Genomic DNA, 22080 nt, shown 5'->3' on the forward strand with positions numbered 1-22080 from the left:
AGGAACGCCGCGCTCTGATTGATCGAGTTCATTACGCTGGACGGCAGATTCCAGCATTACAGGAACGCTGCTGCAGAACCGCCGAGACGTTTATAAAAGAGCAGCCGAGAAACAAAGGCTGTTAAATCAGGCTGAGGAGTGTCTGTAGCTCGGGAAGTCCCATCCCGCATTAAAAATGAATGCCCTTCATCTTTCTTACACTTACACACACACACACACACACACACTCTTACAGTGTGTGACTTTCTCTGAGGTGTGTTTGAGTCAGCAGTTTGCTGAACTGTGGGAGTCTTTAAAGTGACAGTCCGTTAGTGTTTGGTGTTTTGGTGAAAAGATGTGTAAGATGCCTAAAAGTATGTTTAATGGTGTCAACCGATTTAAAAAATATCATCAAATTAATCACAACAATATTCCGTGATTAACTGCATTTAATCATATTTTTTCTTTCTAAGACACAAGTTTTTATAGTGTATATTTAAACATAAATAAAAGAACAAATTTAAGAAATGAAAATTAAATTGAAATGTAATTATATTCATATTAATGGTGTCTAAAATTAAAATACTAGTGTATACTAGTGTATACATATTTCACACATATGTTTGAGAGGAGATAAAGCCGTAACGTAGGGCGCTGGGATAAAAAAAAGGCAGTAAAAATTGAACAGAGAAATCTTTTTTTATTTTACTGTAAACCTCTCAGCTTGGTTTTAAGGATATCTGAATTAGAACTTAATTTGCTGAGTATTAAATGTTTAAAAGTGTTTCAATGAAAGAAATAATGACGTGTTACTGATTTTAAATAAATCACGTGCATTAACGCTTTAACCTTAATGGCCCTACTTTTAATTTATGCACTGTGGTTCAGTGTTCTTTCATTCCAAATAAATCTGGTGATTTTATCGTGTCGTATCTCTTCAGTTCTAATTCTGTACGCTCGGAGGAAAGCACAGTGACTCGGTTCTGATACATCAGCTCACAGACGCTGCCTTGTGCTGATCCACATCACCCTAGGAGTGATGAGGGAAAAAGAGAGCGTCATCTACTGTACTGTACCCACCCAGAGAGAGAGAGCAAGACCAATTGTGCTCTCTCGGGGCTCCAGCAGCTGATGGCAAGCTGTATAATCGGGATTCGAACAAGTCATCTCCCGATTATAGTGGCAGTGCTTAGCCTGCTGTATCTGTACCTTTGTACCTGTTTTCGCCAAACGTCACCAGACTGTGCAGAGGTGAGAAACTGAATGAGAGCGACAGAGCGAAAAAGAGAGAAAGAGACATTATGAAGCTACAGTTGGTTCCAGGAAAGACTCTTATGGTGCGGCAGGAGCGAGGGATGAGTGGAGAGACGGAGTGGAGGATTAGAGGAGAGGACAGCGTGAGGTGTTCTGTGCGTTTGGCAGCTGTAATGAGCGCTGAAGGGAGGCTTTGTGCTGGAGCTCCGTTCTGACCTGAGAAAAGCACAAAACAGAACAGAACAGAACAGAACACAGTGGGAGGATGAGCTGTGTGTGTGTGTGTGTGTGTGTGTGTGTGTGTGTGAGCCAAAACATTAAGACCACTTATTGTTTGTTCGATATCTTAGCTAACATGCCCATGTGAAACAAGGCCTCACTGTAAACCCACAATTAGTTTGAACTCAAATCAATTCTCTAAAGTCTGTTTAGGTAAAATGCCATATTTCCATACACTACTCAACTATTAATATTAATCATATTATTATTATTTGAGTTAAGGTAATATTTGTGGCCACATATACATTTAAGCTCTGGAAAAAAATTAAGAGAGCACTTCAGTTTCTGAATCAGTTTCTCTGATTTTGCTATTTATAGGTTTATGTTTGAGTAAAATTAACTTTGTTGTTTTATTCTATAAACTACAGACAACATTCCTCCCAAATTCCAAATAAAAATATTCTCATTTAGAGCATTTATTTACAGAAAATGAGAAATGGCTGAAATAACAAAAAAAGATGCAGAGCTTTCAGACCTCAAATAATTAAAAAAATTATATTCATAAAGTTTTATAAATTCAGAAATCAATATTTGGTGGAATAACCCTGGTTGGTTTTTAATCACAGTTTTTATGTATCTTGGCATCATGTTCTCCTCCACCAGTCTTACACACTGCTTTTGGATAACTTTATGCTGCTTTACTCCTGGTGCAGAAATTCAAGCAGTTCAGTTTGGTGGTTTGATGGTTTGTGATCATCCATCTTCCTCTTGATTATATTCCAGAGGTTTTCAATTTGCTAAAATCAAAGAAACTCATCATTTGCATACAAGGTGTGTCCCCCAGTTTCTGACACTCACCCTCAGTGTGTAGTCACTCCCCCAGCCTGCCTTTATGCTGTAGGCTGTAAGAACAAGCCTCATTTTTGTGAGCTTTTTTTTTTGCTATGACTGTTCACTCAAATCTATATTTTGCTTAAATTAAAATAGAAAAATAACACTAAATATGAATACAATTTTAGGTATAATTATTGTGCAAAGGAATGTATATAGCAAAACAAAAACTTTTAAATAATTAAACTAACTGACAATTAAGGCATAATAACTAAACTCAAGTTTTCAGTAAACATTACTTGAAGCAAAATTTGAAGCAAAAAATTACCTAATTATTCAGCCCACCTCAAACTTACATTGGTCCCATCTAGACCCCATTGGAGTGCAGTGTTATATGGGATGCTATGATGCTGTAGTCATGTTTTTTCTTCATTATCTTGTGTTAAATGAACTTTAGTGAGTGTTGAGAGGGTGTATGGGTGGTTGTTTGACTCTTATGATAAATCTTTGCTGGTTGAGTGCCACCTAGTGGCTGGGGCTGGAGGGCACGACCAGCCTTGGTAGACCAGGCTTTGTTATTTATGTCTTTAAAGCCAATTAAACTGACCTGAGCACCAACTACACACTTCCACTTATAACCACAGTCCTAGAACCCTTTCAGTGCAGTAAATAAATGAAAAACTTTTGACAAGAGCTTTCTCTGTGTATAATGAAGCTTTTAACCAGAGAAAGAACCATTTAAGCAACCAGGAGGTTCTATAAGATGTCAAGGTTTTATATAAAACCACAGCCTTAAATATAACCACAGGACACTTAAAGAACCATTTAAGTGAGTCTGAGACACAGATTTTAAAGAGAGAGAGAGAGAGAGAGAGAGAGAGAGAGAGAGAGAGAGACCTTTTTCTGGAAAGCAAAGGAAGGTCAAGGACAATACATGTTGAGTCATTTTCCATCTCTCTCTCATTCTCTCTCTCTCTCTGTCTCTTTCTGATAATGTCACTGTCTCTCTGTCTGTCTCTCTCTTTCTCTGTTTCTCGCTTCGTGTCTCTGTCTCCATTGCTACTATAATGTCACTGACTGTCTCTCACTCTCTCTCCCTCTCTCTATCTTTCTCTCTCTGATAATGTCTCTCTCTCTCTGTCTCCCTCCCTGATAATGTCACTGACTGCCAGTCTTACTCTCTCTGTCTCTCTCTCTCTCTGATGTCTCTCTCTCTCTCTGTCTCCCTCCCTGATAATGTCACTGACTGCCAGTCTTACTCTCTCTGTCTCTCTCTCTGATAATGTCTCTCTCTTTCTGTCTCTGTCTCTCTAATAATGTCATTATCTCTTATCTCTTTCTGTCTCTCTCTCAGATAATGCCACTGACTGTGTCTCTCTCTCTGTTCTCTATCTAGAGTTCTTATTCTCCCATCAATTTGTCCTCCATTTTCCCATAATGCCTCTAATAGAAGTGTGTGTGTGTGTGTGTGTGTGTGTGTGTTAATAATAGTGGAAACTCTGTGCTGTGCAGCTGCCGCCATGTCGTCTGTGTTTGTGCCTGATTGCATGTAAACAGAAAAAATAGACTGGACTATCCATCCATGTGTGTGTGTGTGTGTGTGTGTGTGTGTGTGTGTGTGTGTGTGTGCGTGTGTGTTGTGAGAAAGAGTGTGTGTGTGAGAGAGAGATACTATAAACTCATCTTCTCTTTTCACAAAGTGAAAATCTCATTATACAAATTCATCCACCTGCTCATCCACCAATCAGAACCACTTTATGAGGCTTCAGGGTGTGTGAGAGAGAGAGAGAGTGTGAAGGAAAAGGACAAAAAAGAGGCAAATGAGGGAGAAAGAGAGAAAGAGAGTGAGAGAGAGAGAGAGAGTGTGATAGAGAGAGTGAGAGAGAGAGAGCGTTAGTTCTAAGTCTAATAGAGGCATAAAATCTGGACTCTTTAATATTTGATTGGTGTAAAACTGCAGCCTGTTCTGCTCTCCACTGCTAATGACCACAACTAATCACACACTCTCAGCAGCAGAAGTGTCTGTGTGTGTGTGTGTGTGTGTGTGTGTGTGTGTGTGTGTGTGTGTGTGTGTGTGTGTAAATTCCCCCTATATACTGTGCAGTCTAAATGTAATGAGGACCTGGCTACCATCGTACATCCATTTTCTCAGTCCAGTGATACACAGAGACATGTTTCTCACCAAGAGGTACACTACCCAATCACAGCCTCTGAGAGTATTTTATAGGGCAGCAGGGGAAGCAATGTTACGCCCTTTTGCGGTTTCATTGGTGCATCCCCTTCTCCCAGAGCAAGAGTCTCAGGCAGCCTTCAGTGAGCTTAGAGCAGAGCAGATTGTTTTTAAAGCAGATGGTTTTCTACATTCATTTGTTTGGAATTAAATCTACAATGGAGCTAATATGTAATTGAATGAAAGTGTCTATACGGTTAATAATCACTGCAAGTCTACAGTCTACAGCAAGAGAGCACTTCAGTTTCTGAATCAGTTTCTCTGATTTTGCTATTTATAGGTTTATGTTTGAGTAAAATGAACATTGTTGTTTTATTCTATAAACTACAAACAACGTTTCTCCCAAATTCCAAATAAAAATATTGTAATTTAGAGCATTTATTTGCAGAAAATGAGAAATGACTGAAATAACAAAAAAGATGCAGAGCTTTCAGACCTTAAATAAAGAGCTCAGAAATCAAGATTTGGTGGAATAACCCTTTTGGTTTTTAATCACAGTTTTTTTTATGCATCTTGGCATCATGTTCTCCTCCACCAGTCTTACACACTGCTTTTGGATAACTTTATGCTGCTTTACTCCTGGTGCAAAAATTCAAGCAGTTCAGTTTGGTGGTTTGATGGCTTGTGATCATCCATCTTCCTCTTGATTATATTCCAGAGGTTTTCAATTTGGTAAAATTAAAGAAACTTGTCATTTTTATATGGTCTCTTATGTGAGGTAAACTTTAAAACAAATAGAACCGGCTGGTTGGATGATTGACTTCTCTGGGGATCAGGAAGTCTGGATCAGGGAATTGCGTGCATTTGTGTTTTGTGTAAAATGATTTAAAATTAAAATACAGCTTTATTTCTCAGCAGTGCTGTTGATTTCTTCACACTGAGTGATTATCTCTTCAGTCTGTGAGGAATATTTACACACAGGACCCCCTCAACGCTGCTTTGTAGCTAAAGTCAGAACCGCGGGAGTAGGCCTGAGGCTGTGATGGAGAGCGTTTCACAGTCTTTCCCTCATTAAACATCAATTTAAGACCCATTATGGGATGCTGGATTGTTGCAGGAGCCTATTAGCATACTTTATATTGTTACGGATAGTTGGCTGAGGTGACGTTACTCCGCGATCTGCATAAAAAGGGCATTTGGTAATCAGTCACTGAGCTGCTAACCTCTTTAATCTGTGTTGTGATGGAGGTTAGGTGGTGTGGGGGGTGGAGGAGGGATGGGGGATGATGGGTGTTTAGGATGGCAATAGAGATGCCTCCAGTTTTCCATTTGGAATTCATAATGGTGGTGATTTCTCGCAGCACACGGCCATCCATCGGCGTGATGATCCGCAGTGCGGGAGCGCACCGATCCGCTGAGCCGGGCGTGTTGGATTTGTACAGCAGCACATAAAACATCAGCAGCTTCCAGCAGACCGGCAGTAAAGGAGATGTATGGGGTTGGGGAAGATGTTCGGATTAGAAGAAGGGACACCTGCAGAATCCCAAATCACCTGAATTTAACATCTTCAGTACGCTAGATAGAGCTGAGCGGAAAGCCGAGCCGGTGGAGTAGCAAAACCCACCACAGCTAACAGACCACCTGAAATATATAGCGTATAAGAGTGTACGTCCTTAATAATGCATTGAGTACTTGAGTACTTGGTTCTTCAAGGGATCTACAGTAAGTTTGGAGAGACAGTGTGGCTTTAATTTACTCTAGATCTCTAAATTCTTAAATTCTCTGCTAAAACTGAGACAAAAACTGAAACTAAGCTGAGCTAAAGGCTAAAGCTGCTGTTTCCATGTGGGTCAGCCAGACGTCTTCCTGTAGCAGTTTTCTTATCTTTGCCATTTGGTATTAGAATGAGCCAATTAGTGCAAAAACTAAATTATAGCTTTACACAGTAAGTGAATAGTCTCGTTTCAAACATAAAACTTCATTAGGATCTTAACCTGGACCTTAAATCTTATTCATGTTTCTTTCTGGACTGGCTTTAGAAACTTCGCTTTGGGATTATACTTGGATTTCTGCATAAATTGGCCATTATATGTGTTCTGATCTTCATCTAAGTCACAACAATAGACAAACACAGTCTGCTTAAACTAATACCACACAAAAAACTGCACGTTTCAAAGTTTGCAAAAGATCACCTGGATGTTCCACAGCACTACTGGCTGAAATCAAAATTGAGGTGAAATCAAAAACGCTATGTGTGGAGAGAAAAGGCACAGCGCACCATCATCAAAACCTCATCCCAACTGTGAAACATGGTGGAGGGGGCATCATGGTTTGGGGCTGCTTTGCTGCCTCAGGGCCTCAAAGAATTGCCGTCATCAACAGAAAAATTAATTCCCCAGTTTACCAAAAGATTTAGCAGGAAAACTGGCTGTAGAAACTTCTGACTGGGATTCCCACCATCCTGTTTTAATTTAATTGAGTGTAATCATGTCAGATATCCACTACATGCTGCGGAGAGACATCTATATCTTCATAGGAGACCAATAGCTCAACACTTTAAAAAAGTGTCATAGTTCAGAGAAGCAGAAATGTACTGTCTTGAAATTGAAGTTTTAAAACCTCTGGCAATTTACTGCAAACTTTTTGTAATTTTGTAGCACATCTATTGGTCCATTCATTATAAAATTTGTATAAAATATTTAAAAATTATAAATCTGGATTCCTGCTTTGGTGAACGGCTTGTGTTTATACTAAACCCTGAAGCAGTTTAAACTGACATGCCAAAAGCCATGGGACAGCGGTATGTAAATCTATTATAAATTTGTTTTCCACTGGATGGCTTGGGAACTCCAACACCTCTTTAAGTTGTGAAGTTGTGCAGGTATTTAACATTTTTTGGTAATTAGTGTCACGTGTTCACCTGGAACATATCATAGAAGGCTAATATTATCACCCACAGTGGACAGCACACGCAGTCTGTGGTAATGATTGTAACCAGCAGCGTTTGGCTAAAATTGTCCACATAATCATTTTTCACTCCAGTGTTTTTTAGCTTCTAAGGGAAATGGCAAAATCCATGGTGCACAATACCAGTTTCTGTCCCAAGACTTATGGCATGTCAGTGTGGCTGGGGTACTCATGAGGAAGGGCTTTAAGGGACTTTTCTATTGGTCCATTCATCATAAGAAAAACTGTCAGATTGGCTTTAATAATGTAAAAAAGTAAGGTTTTGCTCCAGCGCTCTGTAAATAAATCTCTGTAATATGAAATATATTTGTATTGTGAAATTTCCCTCTAACAGAGCCTGAAACTGAGAGAGTTTAAATTTCATCTCACACTCAAATCAGCCCAGCTGCAGAGGAAGAGCATTAATTACAGCCCACACACAGATCTGTTCTGACAGGCTCTATAAATTATATTGGAAGATGAAGAAGATTAAAAACCAGCTCCTCTAAAATACATCCTGTAACAAAGTGAAAACAAGCTAAAACTAAACTCAGAATAAAGTAAAGGAGCAGCGAAGCACTAATTAAATACAAACAGTTCTATAGCGCTCCAGCTTAGGGAATAGTGAAAAAGGGGTGTGTTTATGTACCAGTTTCAATCCCTTTTAAAACAAGCTCTGTCACAAGAAGCACAAAACTCATTGTTTGAAAGTACTTACATCTTCCTTATCTTCTGACTTGCCACGACCAGTAGGTACAGATCCCTCCCTCAGACAAAGTCTGCTGGCTAATCCTTCTGTGTACTGTCCAAAACTCTCAACCAGCATTTCTTCAACTGATCTAGTGGGCGGGGCTCTGGTGGGGGTTAACAGGTGACGGGCGGAGGTTCTATGCAGGTTTTCTTATTTTGACATCACAATAAGGGAGGGAGCCTCCAAACGGCTCATAGAAGCAAATGATTCCTGACATCAAACTCTTTCAGCTGATTAACAGAAAACAGATGGATGGATTTTATTTTGCGCTTGGAGTGTTTATAGTCGGGTGGAAATTCAAAAGCATTTTTTTTGCCAAATATGTCCCCTTAAAGGGGTGGGTTTCTATTGCCTATAGTAATAGTATTCTGTATTGCACTCCAATGCAGAGAATATAGATTAGGACACATTTCTGTTTCCTGTAAAATGTGTTTATATAGTGCTCCAATGTAGGTAATTTGTCTAAAATTGTCATCTATAATATTATTATATATATAATATAGAACCTGGAATTCAGGCTTTCAGTTAACAGCTGTGCTGAACTCATCAAGAGTTAATTACTTGAATTTCTTGTCTCTTAATAAAGTGTTTGAGAGCATCAGTTAAAGTAAAGTAGTGAAGAGGTAGAGTTACAGGTATACAGTGAATAGTGAATATTTGAGTAATGTTCGAATCCAGATTATGAGAAGCAACAACTACTCAACTAAATAAAGAAAAAAATTAAGTTTAAGAAATGAAGGTCAGTCAATCCGAAATATTTTAAGAACTTTAAAAGTGCTAGATACATGTTAACAATGTAAATAACATGTAATAACAGTGTAACTACTGGTAAAGTGCATATTGTTACAGATTAATAACAGTTATACAGGTTATGAAAATATGCATGTGAATAATGCTCAAAAATCTAAAGCTGTTGGAGAAATAAAATGTATACACAATAGGTCAGGGGTCAGCAATTAAGTTTGGCTGCGGGTCAGATATTTTCCAAGCTATTAAATATTCTGTTTTGTAAAATGAAGTTTAATGGGATGGAGCTACAGACTATTAGCTCTTCAGACCAGAGGGTTGTTGAACCCAATTGCAGAACAGTTGATCTCAAAGCAGGTAAACCCAAGAAGGAATAAAAAAATAAAAAATAAACACACCTCTCCTCACGCGGGATCGAACCCGTGTCGTCAGGGTCGCGGTCCTATACTCTACCACTAACACTGCACCGGCTAGTGAATTGGGACACAGCCAGGAAAAAAAAAAACGCAGTTATAAGGAGATATGGAGCCCAAGAACAGGTGAAAAAATGAGAACAAGCGGAAACTAAAGTCACGTCGAGCGCAACAGAGAGAGAGAGACAGGAGAGGGATGTAAACAAAAGCTCACCAGAGAAGCATTTTATTTTTATTTTTTTCATTATCGTTTTTTTTATAGATGTTTCATGCATATTGCCGACCCCTGCTATAGTGTATACATTTTCTTGTTCTTATTAGTGGGCCAATGTAGGGAATAACTTTATTAATTTGCAAATTTCCAACACCTACAGAAATCGTGTTTAATCTGGAAGATTAATGCAGATATTCTGGTCATTTCGTAACTCTGCTCTGCACTGTGTGATTCTGGGTGATAGTGGTGAAAGTGGTGTGAAAACTGTTGAGTGCAGAGTGTGAAATTCTAAAGGGACGTTTTGGAGATGCTAAAGTTTCTCAGTAGTGCTCAGTAGTGCTCTGGTTCACACTCGTCCCCTGTCCCTGCAGAGATTCTCCTCTCCGGAGTGTTGAGCGGCGCTGCAGTAATGGAGTGTTTTATAGCTGCTGTCAGGCTGTAATGTAGGACAGTTCCTCCCCTGATCCTCCGCCGGAGCTCAGACAGGCTGCGGGGCTTTCTGCTGCTCCCAAAAACACCAAGATCCTTCTGAATCATCGGCCATTTAATTTTAGTGCCCTTTACTGACGGAAGCTTCTGCTGTCTGTGTCCCAAAATGACCTTTAATACAGCCTATAGATGTGTATTATAGTCGAAAGTTACATTAATCTTAAATTCAGTGTTTTTTTTTCATTATTTTAAAATGTTCTGCATTGCAGATTAAAACTAAAGTCAAACAAATCAGAATATGTTTTATATTTTATATTCTTCAAAGTAGCACCTCTAGATTAGATGATCAGTTTTGCACATCTTTGCTGCATTCTTTCATTCAGCTTTATGATTTAGAGTCACCTGGAATTCAGGCTTTCAGTTAACAGCTGTGCTGAACTCATCAAGAGTTAATTACTTCAGTAATGTTTTAATCCATATTATGGCATAACTGCTCAACTAAGTAAAGAAAAAAATACTTTTAGGGCTAAATGAAATAAAACATGAAGGTCAGTCAATCAGAAAAGTGAAAAAAAAAGACCATCAAAAATGTTATGATGCAAAAAAGACCATCAAAAACGTTATGATGATGAAACTGGCACTCATCAGGACCACCCCAGAAAAGTCCTGTTGCTCACCAGATAAGAGAGCCTAAATTGTTTGCCTAAGTTTGTTTTTAACAATTTTATTCATTTATAATGTAGTTTTTGTAAATTTGCAATTATGTAACTCATAGTTTTGACTGGTTCTGTATAGTAATAGATCAGACAAAAGAAACGCAGGTAACAAAATAGTAATAGTAATGTTAGGGGGGCTCCGAATGGTACAGCGGCCTAAATGCTGCCACTATGATCAGGAGATTGCATGTTCGAATCCTGTTCATGCAGCTTGCCATAAGCTGCCGGAGCCCTGAGAGAGCACACCCAATTGGTCTTGCTCTCTCTGGGTGGGTACAGTAGTAGATGGCGCTCTTTCCTCTCATCACTCCTAGGGTGATGTGGATCAGCACAATGCTGCATCTGTGAGCTGATGTATCGGAACCAAGTCGCTGCGCTTTTCTCCGAGTGTTAGCGCTGTGATGCTACTCGGCAATGAAGTTCAAAAAGAGGGCGGAGTCTGACTTCACATGTGCTAGTCTTCACCCTGAGTGAGTTTGTTGATTTGTGCATGCATTTTTCCACTCTGTATAAGTCTGTTCTGATTTGATATTTGATGATATTTAATTTGTGTTTTTACTGTTTGTAGCATTTTTCTTGATCAGGCTTCCAGTGCAGCTGATTCCCTTGATTTCACGCCAGTTTCTAAAGGCGACAAACTGCAGGAGTGTGACTGCAGCTTCAGGATCAGCAGTATTTGGGATTTTCTGCTTGTTCTTGTTTTCCGTCCCAGCGGGCCAATTCTGATGACCTGAGTGAGCCTGTTTAGAGGCTTAAAAGTTTTACTGCGGCTTTCCAAAGAGAGAGAGAGTGTGTGTGTGTGTGTGTGTGCATTGTCAGCAGTATCAAAGCACACCACGGCCAGAGACAAAATCTATTATTGTGTTATTAAAAGCCTCCCTCTCTTCTCCGCTCCGAGCAGCTGTGAGGTTATAAACTCTTATTTTGTTCCCAACCTTTTGGGTCTTCGGTTCTGCTGGCGTTCCCGTTTCTCATGCTCCGGAATTCCCACATCAAAGCAGCTCTAATCCCGAGACTTATCAGCGGGATGCAGGAGGATGCTCAGCTCTCAGCCGGAGTGTGTTTGTGTTCTTTCTCCACAATTAGAGAGAATCTGAATGATAGCAATTATAGCAGAAGCGACGATCGCTCGATTCCTGTCTTCCTTTAATAAAGCAGATTAAAGAGGCGGGAAGGTGGAGGACTGATTGATTGAGACTTTTCTTTTAAACTCGACATAAACGCAGATAAAGAGCACAGAACTGATCCACAAAAACAAGCTGCTCTGACATGTGACTCATCGACACCTGTCTCACATCTCTCCTACCCGTACCTGTCTCACATCTCTCCTATCAACCATGCGAAATGCCATAGCAACAACAACCACCTACCGACACCATATCAACCATCTGGAATACTATAGCAAAGACCTAGCTACACCATGTAAGACAGGTGGACAGATGTGGGTAGTAGAAATGTAAGAAAAGTATGGGTAGGAAAGATGTGAGACAGGTATGGGTAAGAAAAATGTGAGACAGGAGGACATGTATGGGTAGGAGATATGTGGAACAGGTGTGGGTAGGAGAGATGTGCAACAGGTATGGGTAGGAAAGATGTGAGACAGGTGGACAGGTATGGGTAGGAGATATGTTGAACAGGTGTGGGTAGGAAAGATGTAAGACAGTTGTAGGTAGGAGAGTTGTAAGACAGATATGGGTAGGAGAGATGTGAGACAGATGTGGGTAGGAGAGATATGAGACAGGTAAGGGTAGGAGAGATGTGAGACAGGTGTGGGTTAAAGAAATATGAGACAGGTGTGGGTGGGAGAGATGTGAGACAGATATGAGAAGGAGACATATTACACAGGTCTCGCATCTCTCCTACTTACACCAGTCCAAATGTCGCACATCTCTTCTACCCATACCTGTCTCACATCTCTCCTACTCATACCTGTCTTGCATCTCTCCTACCTACACCCGTCCAAATGTCGCACATCTCTCCTACCCACACTTGTTTCACATCTCTCCTACCCATACCTGTCCTTTATCTCTCCTACCCATACCTGTCTCACATATCTCCTACACATACCTGTCTCACATCTCGTCTACCCATACCTGTTTCACATCTCTCCTACCCACACCTCTTTACTACCCATATTTATATATCTGTCTCACATCTCACCTACTGACACCTGTCTCATATCTCTCCTACCCACACCAGTCCACCTGTCTCTCATCTGTCTCTCTCACACATCTGTCTTTCTTGCATCTACATCTGTTACACCTCTCCTACTCACACCTGTCTCACATATGTTCCTCACACACAATTTTCCACCTGTCTCACATCTCTCCTGTGCACACTTGTCTCACATCTCTCCTAAGCACACCTGTATCACATCTTTCCTACACATACCCGTCTCACATCTCTCCAACCTACACCAGTCCACCTGTCTCTCATATTTTTCTCTCACACATCTGTCCTTCTTACATCCATATCTGTCCCACCTCTTTTACTCACACCTGTCTCTCACATGTGTTCCTCACACCCGGTTGTCCACCTGTCTCACATCTCTACTTCCCACACCTGTCTCCCTGTAATAATGCAGATTAAGGAGCTGTGAATGTGGAGAGTTGATGGATTGCAGGCAGACAGACTTGTTTTTGCAGAAAAGCAGATAAAGCTCAGAGACTCGTCTCACTCTTCTTTGTTCTGAAAAGACAAAAGAAATGAGACAAAAATGTCTGACTCATTTACATGAAGAACAAGGATGACTCTGCGCTTCTACTCTTTTTATCAGTGTGTTCAGTACAGCTGTGTAAAAGACAACTGTCTTACATTTCATTCTCACCTGTCTACACACCTGTCCTGTTCACCTATTCCAGCCATACCTGGCAACCTGTCTTATATCTGTCCCTCGAATTCAGCTGTCAACCTGTCTTACACAGGTACCACTCACCATCTGTCCACCTGTCTCTCATCTCTCCATCCACACTCGTTAATCTGTCTCTCATGTGTCCTTGTCACATCTGTCCCTAACACACCGTTTCTCTAAACCACACCCATCTGTCCATTTGTCCCATTTCTGTCTGTCTTTTTCATGCTTCCACCACCTACAACTGTCCCCCTGTCCTCACATCTGTTCACCTGTCTCACTTCTCTCCTGCCCACACCTTCCCCGTTTCTCTTTGCTCTTCTCACATCTGTCCACATGTCATCTCTCCTACCCACCAGTCTGTCCATCTGTCTCAGCTCTGTCCCTTTCACTTCTGTCTCTCCTGTACCTGTGTCTTGTAGAAATACTTGTGAATTGAACTAATTTGACCTGAATCACACTTGTAATGACAATTCAGGGTAAAAGAGTCACACTCTGCTGCTCTGAGACGGAGACACAGAGATGATGTGTGATCTGTGTTGGTAGGTTTTTGCTATGGTATCCCAAATGGTTGATATGGTGTTGCTAGGTGGTTGCTATTTTGTTGTTTAATGTTTGCTTAGTGCTTGATGTGGTTTTGCTGTGGTATCCAAGGTGGTTGATATGGTGTTGCTAGGTTTTTGATATCTTATTCCAGATGGTTGATATGGTGTTGCTAGAATGTGCTTTGGTATCCCGGACGGTTGCTTTGGTGTGGTGTGGTATCACAAGTTGTTGATATGGTGTGGCTAGGTTTTGCTATGGTATCCCAGATGGTTGATATGGTGTTGCTAGGATTATGCTATCTTATTCCAGATGATTGATATGGTGTGGCTAGGTCTTTGCTATGGTATCCCAGATGGTTATTATGGTGTTGCTAGGTTTTTCAATGGTTTCCCAGATGATTGCTTTGGTGTGGCTTGGTTTTTAATGGTATCACAAATGGTTGATATGGTGTGGCTAGGTTTCGCTATGGTATCTCAGATGGTTGATACTGTGTTGCTAGGTTTATCAATGGTGTCCCAGATGGTTGATATGGTGTTGCTAGGTTTTTCCTATGGCATTTCAAATAGGTGATATGGTGTGGCTAGTTCCTTGCTGTGGTATCCCAGATGGTTATTATGGTGTTGCTAGGTTTTTCAATGGTATTCCAGATAGTTGATATGGTGTTGATAGGTTTTTCGATGCTATCCCAGATGGTTGATATGGTGTTGCTAGGTTTTTCCTATGGCATTTCAAATAGTTAATACGGTGTGGCTAGGTCTTTGCTGTGGTATCCCAGCTGGTTAATATGGTGTTGCTAGGTTTTTCGATGGTATCCCAGATGGTTGATATGGTGTGGCTAGGTCTTTGCTGTGGTATCCCAGATGGTTGATATGGTGTGGCTCGTTGGTTGTTAAGTGTGTGCTTGGTATGGTGTTGCCAGGTTTTTATGCACAATCTTTTGCAATCTTTTGTAAAAAACAATACATACATTCTTGACTGATTACCCCATCATACCCTGCCCCCCCCTTTTCTTTCTCTCTCCCTCTGTCTCTCCCTCTGTCTCTGTCTCTCTCTCTTTCTCTCTCTCTGTCTGTCTCATCCCATTGTGTTGCTATGGCAAAGGCCTAGTGGCTGCCTGTAGTCATGGTGACATATCAGTATGGGGGGTGGGGGTTATGATTATATTAATAATTCTGCATAAATTAGAGAAATTACAGTAGGACGACTTGTCCTGGCTTTAGGTCATCATGTTCTTCATCTCTCTCACTCACACACACACTCTCTCTCACACACACACACACACACACACACACACATACACATACACGAGAGAGTGACAGGCTCTTTGTGTTTATATTTTTAGAGGACAAACTGTTTTAAAAGTTTGAAGCAGAAAAAAGACTTCAGAGCAACTTTTAAGTAATGCTTAACAAACTGTGTGTGTGTGTCTGTGTGTTCATGAGTGTGAGTGTGTGTGTGTGTGTGTGTGTGTGTGTGTTTATGAGTGAGTGTGTGTGTGTGTGTGTGTGTGATATTTCAGTAATTGCTGTTAAAGCTGGACAGTGTGTCTGAGCTTATTTAAATTATATAAATAGCTTATTCTAATACACACTCACATCTGAACTTTAATTATATTCACAAAATAACACACACACACACACTCACACACACACACACACACACACACACTCGCATGCACACATTGCAGCCTATCTCTCTGTGTTTTTATACTGTTAACTTTAACTTTACTTTTAATTGACTGAATCATCTGCATAGAGAAGGTGGAATCTGCAACAAATTCCATTTAATCCAGTTCAGATTCAGCACTTACTTTAAATTCAGCACTTTAGTATAGAATCAACTTAAATTCAGTATTCAGAATAGAATCCAGTTCAAATTCAGCACTTCAGTATAGAATCAAGTTCAGATTCAGCATTCAGTTCAAATTCAGTATTTCAGAAAAGAATCAAGTTCAGATTCAGCATTCAGTTCAAATTCAGTATTTCAGTATAGAATCAAGTTCAGATTCAGTATTCAGTTCAAATTCAGTATTTCAGAATAGAATCCAGTCAAATTCAGCACTCAGTTCAAATTCAGCACTTCAGTATAGAATCAAGTTCAGATTCAGCATTCAGTTCAAATTCAGTATTTCAGTATAGAATCAAGTTCAGATTCAGCATTCAGTTCAAATTCAGTATTTCAGTATAGAATCAAGTTCAGATTCAGTATTCAGTTCAAATTCAGTATTTCAGTATAGAATCAAGTTCAGATTCAGCATTCAGTTCAAATTCAGTATTTCAGAATAGAATCCAGTCAAATTCAGCACTCAGTTCAAAATCAGTATTTCCGAATAGAATCCAGTTTAAATTTAGCACTTGGTTCAAATTCAGTATTCAATTTAATTCAATTCAATACAATTTAAGAATAGAATCTATTCATATACAGTGTTTACAGTGTATACAGTGATTCAAGTAAATCATGTTACATTTAGTGTAAGCTGAATTCAAATTAAGCATTTATAAACTGAACATTTCACAATAGATTCAAATGTATTACAATTCTCTGTTGCAAAATTGAATAAAATCAATTTGAATCGGTGTTTTGGCATTGAGTCAAACTAATTCAAATTCAGCATTTTACAAATGACTCAAAATAGATAAAATGTAGTGTTTTACTTGAAATTCATTTAAAATCAGATCAAATCAATTCAAATTAGTTTTATGAAGTGTATTATTTTATAATGAAATCAAATCAATTAAGATTTAGAATTAAATATACTCAACTTTTTACATTTTACAATAGACAGGAGTGTTTCAAAATCAGAACAAATCAATTTACATTCAGTCTTTTGTTAATTCAAATTCAGAAGTTTAGAACCTATTTAATTCAAATTCATTCCACACTTGATAACCAAATCAAATTCAGCAAAATGAAATTAAATGAGTTCAGATTTGGTAACAGTAACCTTGCTGGTGTGAATCACAGATAAATACTGGAATATAACAAATGACAGTATAACTTACACTCAATACAAGCAGTTCAGTTAGAGTCTGTTTAATTACATCTGCACAGAGATAAAATACAACAATAATCAAATTATTAAATACAAGCCTTTATATACAGCTCTATAAATAATAGCACACGTCTTTACACTGACATATCCTCTCAGGTTATATCGGGTGAGGCTCCAGCAGTGATTGGCTGAGGTGACCCTGCAGCCGTTAGTAAACCGTCTGAGCTTCTCAGACACAACAAAGACCAGTTTATTATTAATATCCATCAGCAACATGAAGACTGTACAGAGCGTCTGAACCGGGTCACGGTGAATACGGTCCATCAGCTGAGTTACAGTAGCTTCTTTAGTTTATACTGGAGCTACGAGGCTAATGTAGCTAACAGCTAACAAAACCATAACCATCACCCAGTAGCAAAGATATAGTATTTTAACAGAACTGTAAAATATTTATATTGTATTTGCTGCATAAGAATTATTATATTATAAACACTGGTGCATTGTTACGGTGCTTTTTTTTAACAGTGTGTATAAAGGATGTGACTGAGACAGAGTTAGCACAGTGAAAATACTCTAGCTGATGTGGATTAGATGTGAACATCTCTAACTGCTGGCTAGTCCCTGGAGTCTGAGGGGTCCTAACAGCCACAATAAAAGCTTTAGGCCAGTCTGAGAATGCCAAATTAGGGAGAAAATAGGAAAAAAATTGAAATAAAATTATATTAAAAAACTTTGCTTTCCACCATTACTACGTTCAGTGTTAAAGCAGCTTCACACTGCACAAATATATACACACTAGTCTGAAACACAGGATATTATTTTTGTATTTACTTTCTAGCTGCGCCAGACAGTTCTGACCAATAAGTGGAGACAATGTGGTCACATGGTTTGTTGTGAATCATTTTGTTGCTCTTGCATTTAAACCATAAGAAACCAAAGGGGGAAAACTCTGTAAGTTGACACTGCGAACTTTTTAATCCATTTACTCTAGGTCCTGACAAATCGACTACATTTGGAGTAACTTGAACTTTGTAACCCTTTATAACCCTTACCACCTTGGCGTGCCAACATCTCTTAGGCCTTAAGCACAAACTGAAACCCATAAAAAAAAAATCAGCAGGTTCTCCATCTTCAACTTCGTTGTTTTTTTCGTTTGTGTTTTGTGTCTGTTGTAACTGACTGTGAACTGTTGTCAGATTTTGGTTGACGAAGCTTCAGCGGTGAGTTTATAGACAAAAAAAGAAACTGTCCCAGGAACAATCAACTCAGGCCGGTCACACCCAGGCATGGAAGTCCCGCCTCCATTTAAAGCCCCGCCCCCTGTACCAGGCTCCCGAGATGGGTTGAAAGTACAGCAGTAGGCGAAAGCGCCTCAGCAGGCCACAGAAGATTGCGGCGGCGACCACGACCAGCGGTGACATCATCACAAAGCCGAGGATGATGAGGGCGGAGCAACTGTTGTCATCAAGGTAACGGCAGATAGCAGACGGGGACGCGAGGACCTGAAGGAGTGGAGGTGTTGGGTTAGTTCAGTGTGGGTGTGGGTGTGAGAAAGTGTGTGTTGGGGGGAATTAGTAGTGTGTGACAGCTTCAAGATAAGAGCCGGCCCTAAGCTGTCAATAAAGCCTCTGAGCTGCCAATCAATTGCCACACACACTCACACTCACACACACACAGACACACACACACTAATACACACACTCCAGCAGTTCATTGAAATCCAATTTACAGATGCTGAAGGGAATTAGAATTCTCCAGCCAGAATCAAAATAAAAAGCCGCAAAACACTAAACAGCATGCACACACACCTTGCCTGTATGTGTGTGTTTGTGTGTGTTTGTGTGAGTGTGTGTGTGTGTGTGTGTGTGTGTGTATGTGTGTTTGTGTTTCTCTGTGTGTGTGTGTGTGTGTAAGGGCTATATATCACAACTGTCAAACCATGCATAATTTTTTTCTTGTATTAAATTCCACTTCTTCATAACCCTTTAAAATAAAACTGACTGTTTCTATTACTGTCCCTTTAAGGCTGATATATGTAAATGAGCTCTGTTCTGATGGGCTGGGCTGTGTTGAGCTAAAACACTCCTGACATCTGCAGTATGAGCGGTGGAGATAAGATGTTGCAGGTGGACTGAATGGAAATAAATTGTAGGCTAAAAAGTGGGGCTAAAATGAGTTAAATGAGTAACTGCTGTAGGCTGAATGGGTGGGACTATAAACTGCTGTAGGATGAATGGAGGGGCTATAAACTGCTGTAGGCTGAATGGGTGGGGCTATAAACTGCTGTAGGTTGAATGGGTGGGGCTATAAACTGCTGTAGGCTGAATGGGTGGAGCTATAAACTGCTGTAGGCAGAATAGGAGGGGCTATAAACTGCAGTAGGCTGAATGGGTGGGGCTATAAATTGCTGTAGGCTGAATGGGTGGGGCTATAAACTGCTGTAGGCTGAATGGGTGGGGCTATAAACTGCTGTAGGTTGAATGGGTGGGGCTATAAACTGCTGTAGGCTGAATGGGTGTGACTATAAACTGCTGTAGGATGAATGGGAGGGGCTATAAATTGCTGTAGGCTGAATGGGAGGAGCTACAAACTGCTGGAGGCTGAATGGGTGGGGCTATAAACTGCTGTAGGCTGAATGGGTGGGGCTATAAACTGCTGTAGGCTGAATGGGTGGGACTATAAACTGCTGTAGGCTGAATGGGTGGGGCTATAAACTGCTGTAGGCTGAATGGGTGGGACTATAAACTGCTGTAGGCTGAATGGGTGGGACTATAAACTGCTGTAGGATGAATGGGAGGGGCTATAAATTGCTGTAGGCTGAATGGGAGGAGCTACAAACTGCTGGAGGCTGAATGGGTGGGGCTATAAACTGCTGTAGGCTGAATGGGTGGGGCTATAAATTGCTGTAGGCTGAATGGGTGGGGCTATAAATTGCTGTAGGCTGAATGGGTGGGGCTATAAATTGCTGTAGGCTGAATGGGTGGGGCTATAAATTGCTGTAGGCTGAATGGGTGGGGCTATAAATTGCTGTAGGCTGAATGGGTGGGGCTATAAATTGCTGTAGGCTGAATGGGTGGGACTATAAACTGCTGTAGGATGAATGGGAGGGGCTATAAACTGCTGTAGGCTGAATGGGAGGGGCTATAAATTGCTGTAGGCTGAATGGGTGGGGCTATAAACTGCTGTAGGCTGAATGGGTGTGGCTATAAACTGCTGTATATATATGTGTGTGTGTGTGTGTGTGTGTGTATATGTGTGTGTGTATCTCACCCGTGAATGGCAGAGGAACCCTGTGTACAGCAGCAGGACTGCGGGCAGCAGCACTAGTGTAAAGACTCCGGCCATCAGCGTCACACACACTCCGGTCAGCGCTAGGTTCCACAGCACCAACCCTAAACCCCAACACATACACTCACAGCGTCCACGCCGAGACCCCCACACACTCCCGTCACAGCGCGCCACGGGCGGGGACAACATCCGCACCCCCTCACACAGCCCAAACTCATCCTCCACCTCCTGCTCGTCCTCCACACCGTCATCCACCTCCATCCCACACATCCTGCAGAGAGAGGGAGAGAGAGAGAGAATGTAAAACCACAGAGAAGGTCTGATTAATTCTGATAACTATAAAGCACATTTAATATTAGAGTATTACAACTGTATCACTATTATACACGGGTATATTAGAAATGTACTAAGAATTAAGGTTAAATATATGTGATCTATTTGCATCAGAGTACAAATATGTGTGTATTCCTGTCTTTTGTAGGTAGCACACTCCTAGCACTCCAAGTTGTTGGGTATAAAAATATGTTTTAATATACTGCACTATAATTTTTAGCGTGTTACAAATTTACTTTAAATTTTAGAAATTTAATTTAGTAATTTAATTTACTTTCTAAAAAGTTACATGATACTTTAAGTAAACAGTTATTTTTAACCAACTTTGCTAGAAATTTACAACAATATATTTGGAAACAAGCATTGTAGAAGTATACTGAATTACACGAAACTACACAAAAACTACATAAAGTACAAAAATCAGTATATTTACAGCATACTTAGACATTTCTCAATATATTTTAAGTACAATTAAGTATATATTTTTTTTCACCAGGGTATCAGAACCGAGTCACTGCGCTTTCCTCCGAGCAATGCTGCATCAGCAGCGGTTCAAAAAGAGGTGGAGTCTGACTTCAAATGTGTCGGAGGAGGCGTGTGCTAGTTTATACCATCCTGGTGTGTTGGGGCATCACTAGTGATAGGGGGAGTCCTAATGAGTGGGTTGGGTACTTGGCTGTGTAAATTGAGGAGAAAATGGGATAAAAAATTATATGAAGGAAAATATTGAAAATGATCAGGTGCCCAAACTTTTTTTTTCATATCACTGTACAGAGCTAATGATGAAAGCCAGAAACAGGTCTGCAGATACTGAAGTTAAGGTGTGAAAAACCTCTTATTAAATGAAGGTGCAACTCCTGGGCGTTTGGTAAAAACCCAACTATTCCAATCTCATCTTATATTTAGGATAGAGACTCCAACAGAGCACTAGAGCCTCCTTTTCTTTAGTACTGTTTTCCCTAATAAAGGTTTTAATCTTCAAGCCACTGTAATATTATAATCAGTGTTGGGTACGTTACTTTGAAAAAGTAATTAGTTATAGTTACTAGTTACTTCTCCAAAAAAGTAACTGAGTTACTAACTGAGTTACTCCACTATAAAAGTAACTAGTTACCAGTAAAAGTAACTATTGCCTTACTTTTGTGTTACTCGCCCCCGTAAACCTCACCCCCCAGCCCCCACCTTCTCAGAGCGTGTTTCATAAGCCAGATGAATAGAGTGCACGACAGCAAAGACAAGTACCTGCATAGAGGTTTATCCATGACAATTTTTTCGTTCTGGGACTGTGCACTTTGACCAAGTGAAATAGTGTCGGTATTTCCATCTGAAAAAGGCTGCTTTGCCACTGGAGTCCTCCTCTAAACACACACCTATTTTCACTGATTGGCTGAAGACGTAATC

General features: G+C 40.2%; 1 protein-coding gene and 1 long non-coding RNA gene across 2 annotated transcripts in view; one reads left to right on the top strand and one right to left on the bottom strand.

Moving 5' to 3' along the window:
- Positions 1 to 17083: 17083 nt before the first annotated feature.
- LOC103043663 (transmembrane protein 88B) overlaps positions 17084 to 22080 on the bottom strand; it is a 10114-nt gene continuing 5117 nt past the window's right edge. Inside the window, exons 2-3 of the mRNA XM_007256695.4 lie at positions 20329 to 20617; positions 17084 to 18560 (exon numbers count right to left, since the gene is read on the bottom strand). Coding sequence (XP_007256757.3) covers positions 18333 to 18560; positions 20329 to 20616 — 516 coding nt within the window. The 5' untranslated portion in view covers position 20617 and the 3' untranslated portion in view covers positions 17084 to 18332. The remainder of the gene's footprint in view (positions 18561 to 20328; positions 20618 to 22080) is intronic.
- LOC125787378 (uncharacterized) lies at positions 19295 to 19734 on the top strand. The gene is made up of 3 exons (XR_007429273.1): positions 19295 to 19347; positions 19472 to 19533; positions 19689 to 19734. It is a non-coding gene; the product is annotated as an uncharacterized LOC125787378 (long non-coding RNA).

This window comes from Astyanax mexicanus, chromosome 24 (genome assembly GCF_023375975.1).
Source record: "Astyanax mexicanus isolate ESR-SI-001 chromosome 24, AstMex3_surface, whole genome shotgun sequence".
In the NCBI taxonomy this organism is placed as follows: Eukaryota; Metazoa; Chordata; class Actinopteri; order Characiformes; family Acestrorhamphidae; genus Astyanax; species Astyanax mexicanus.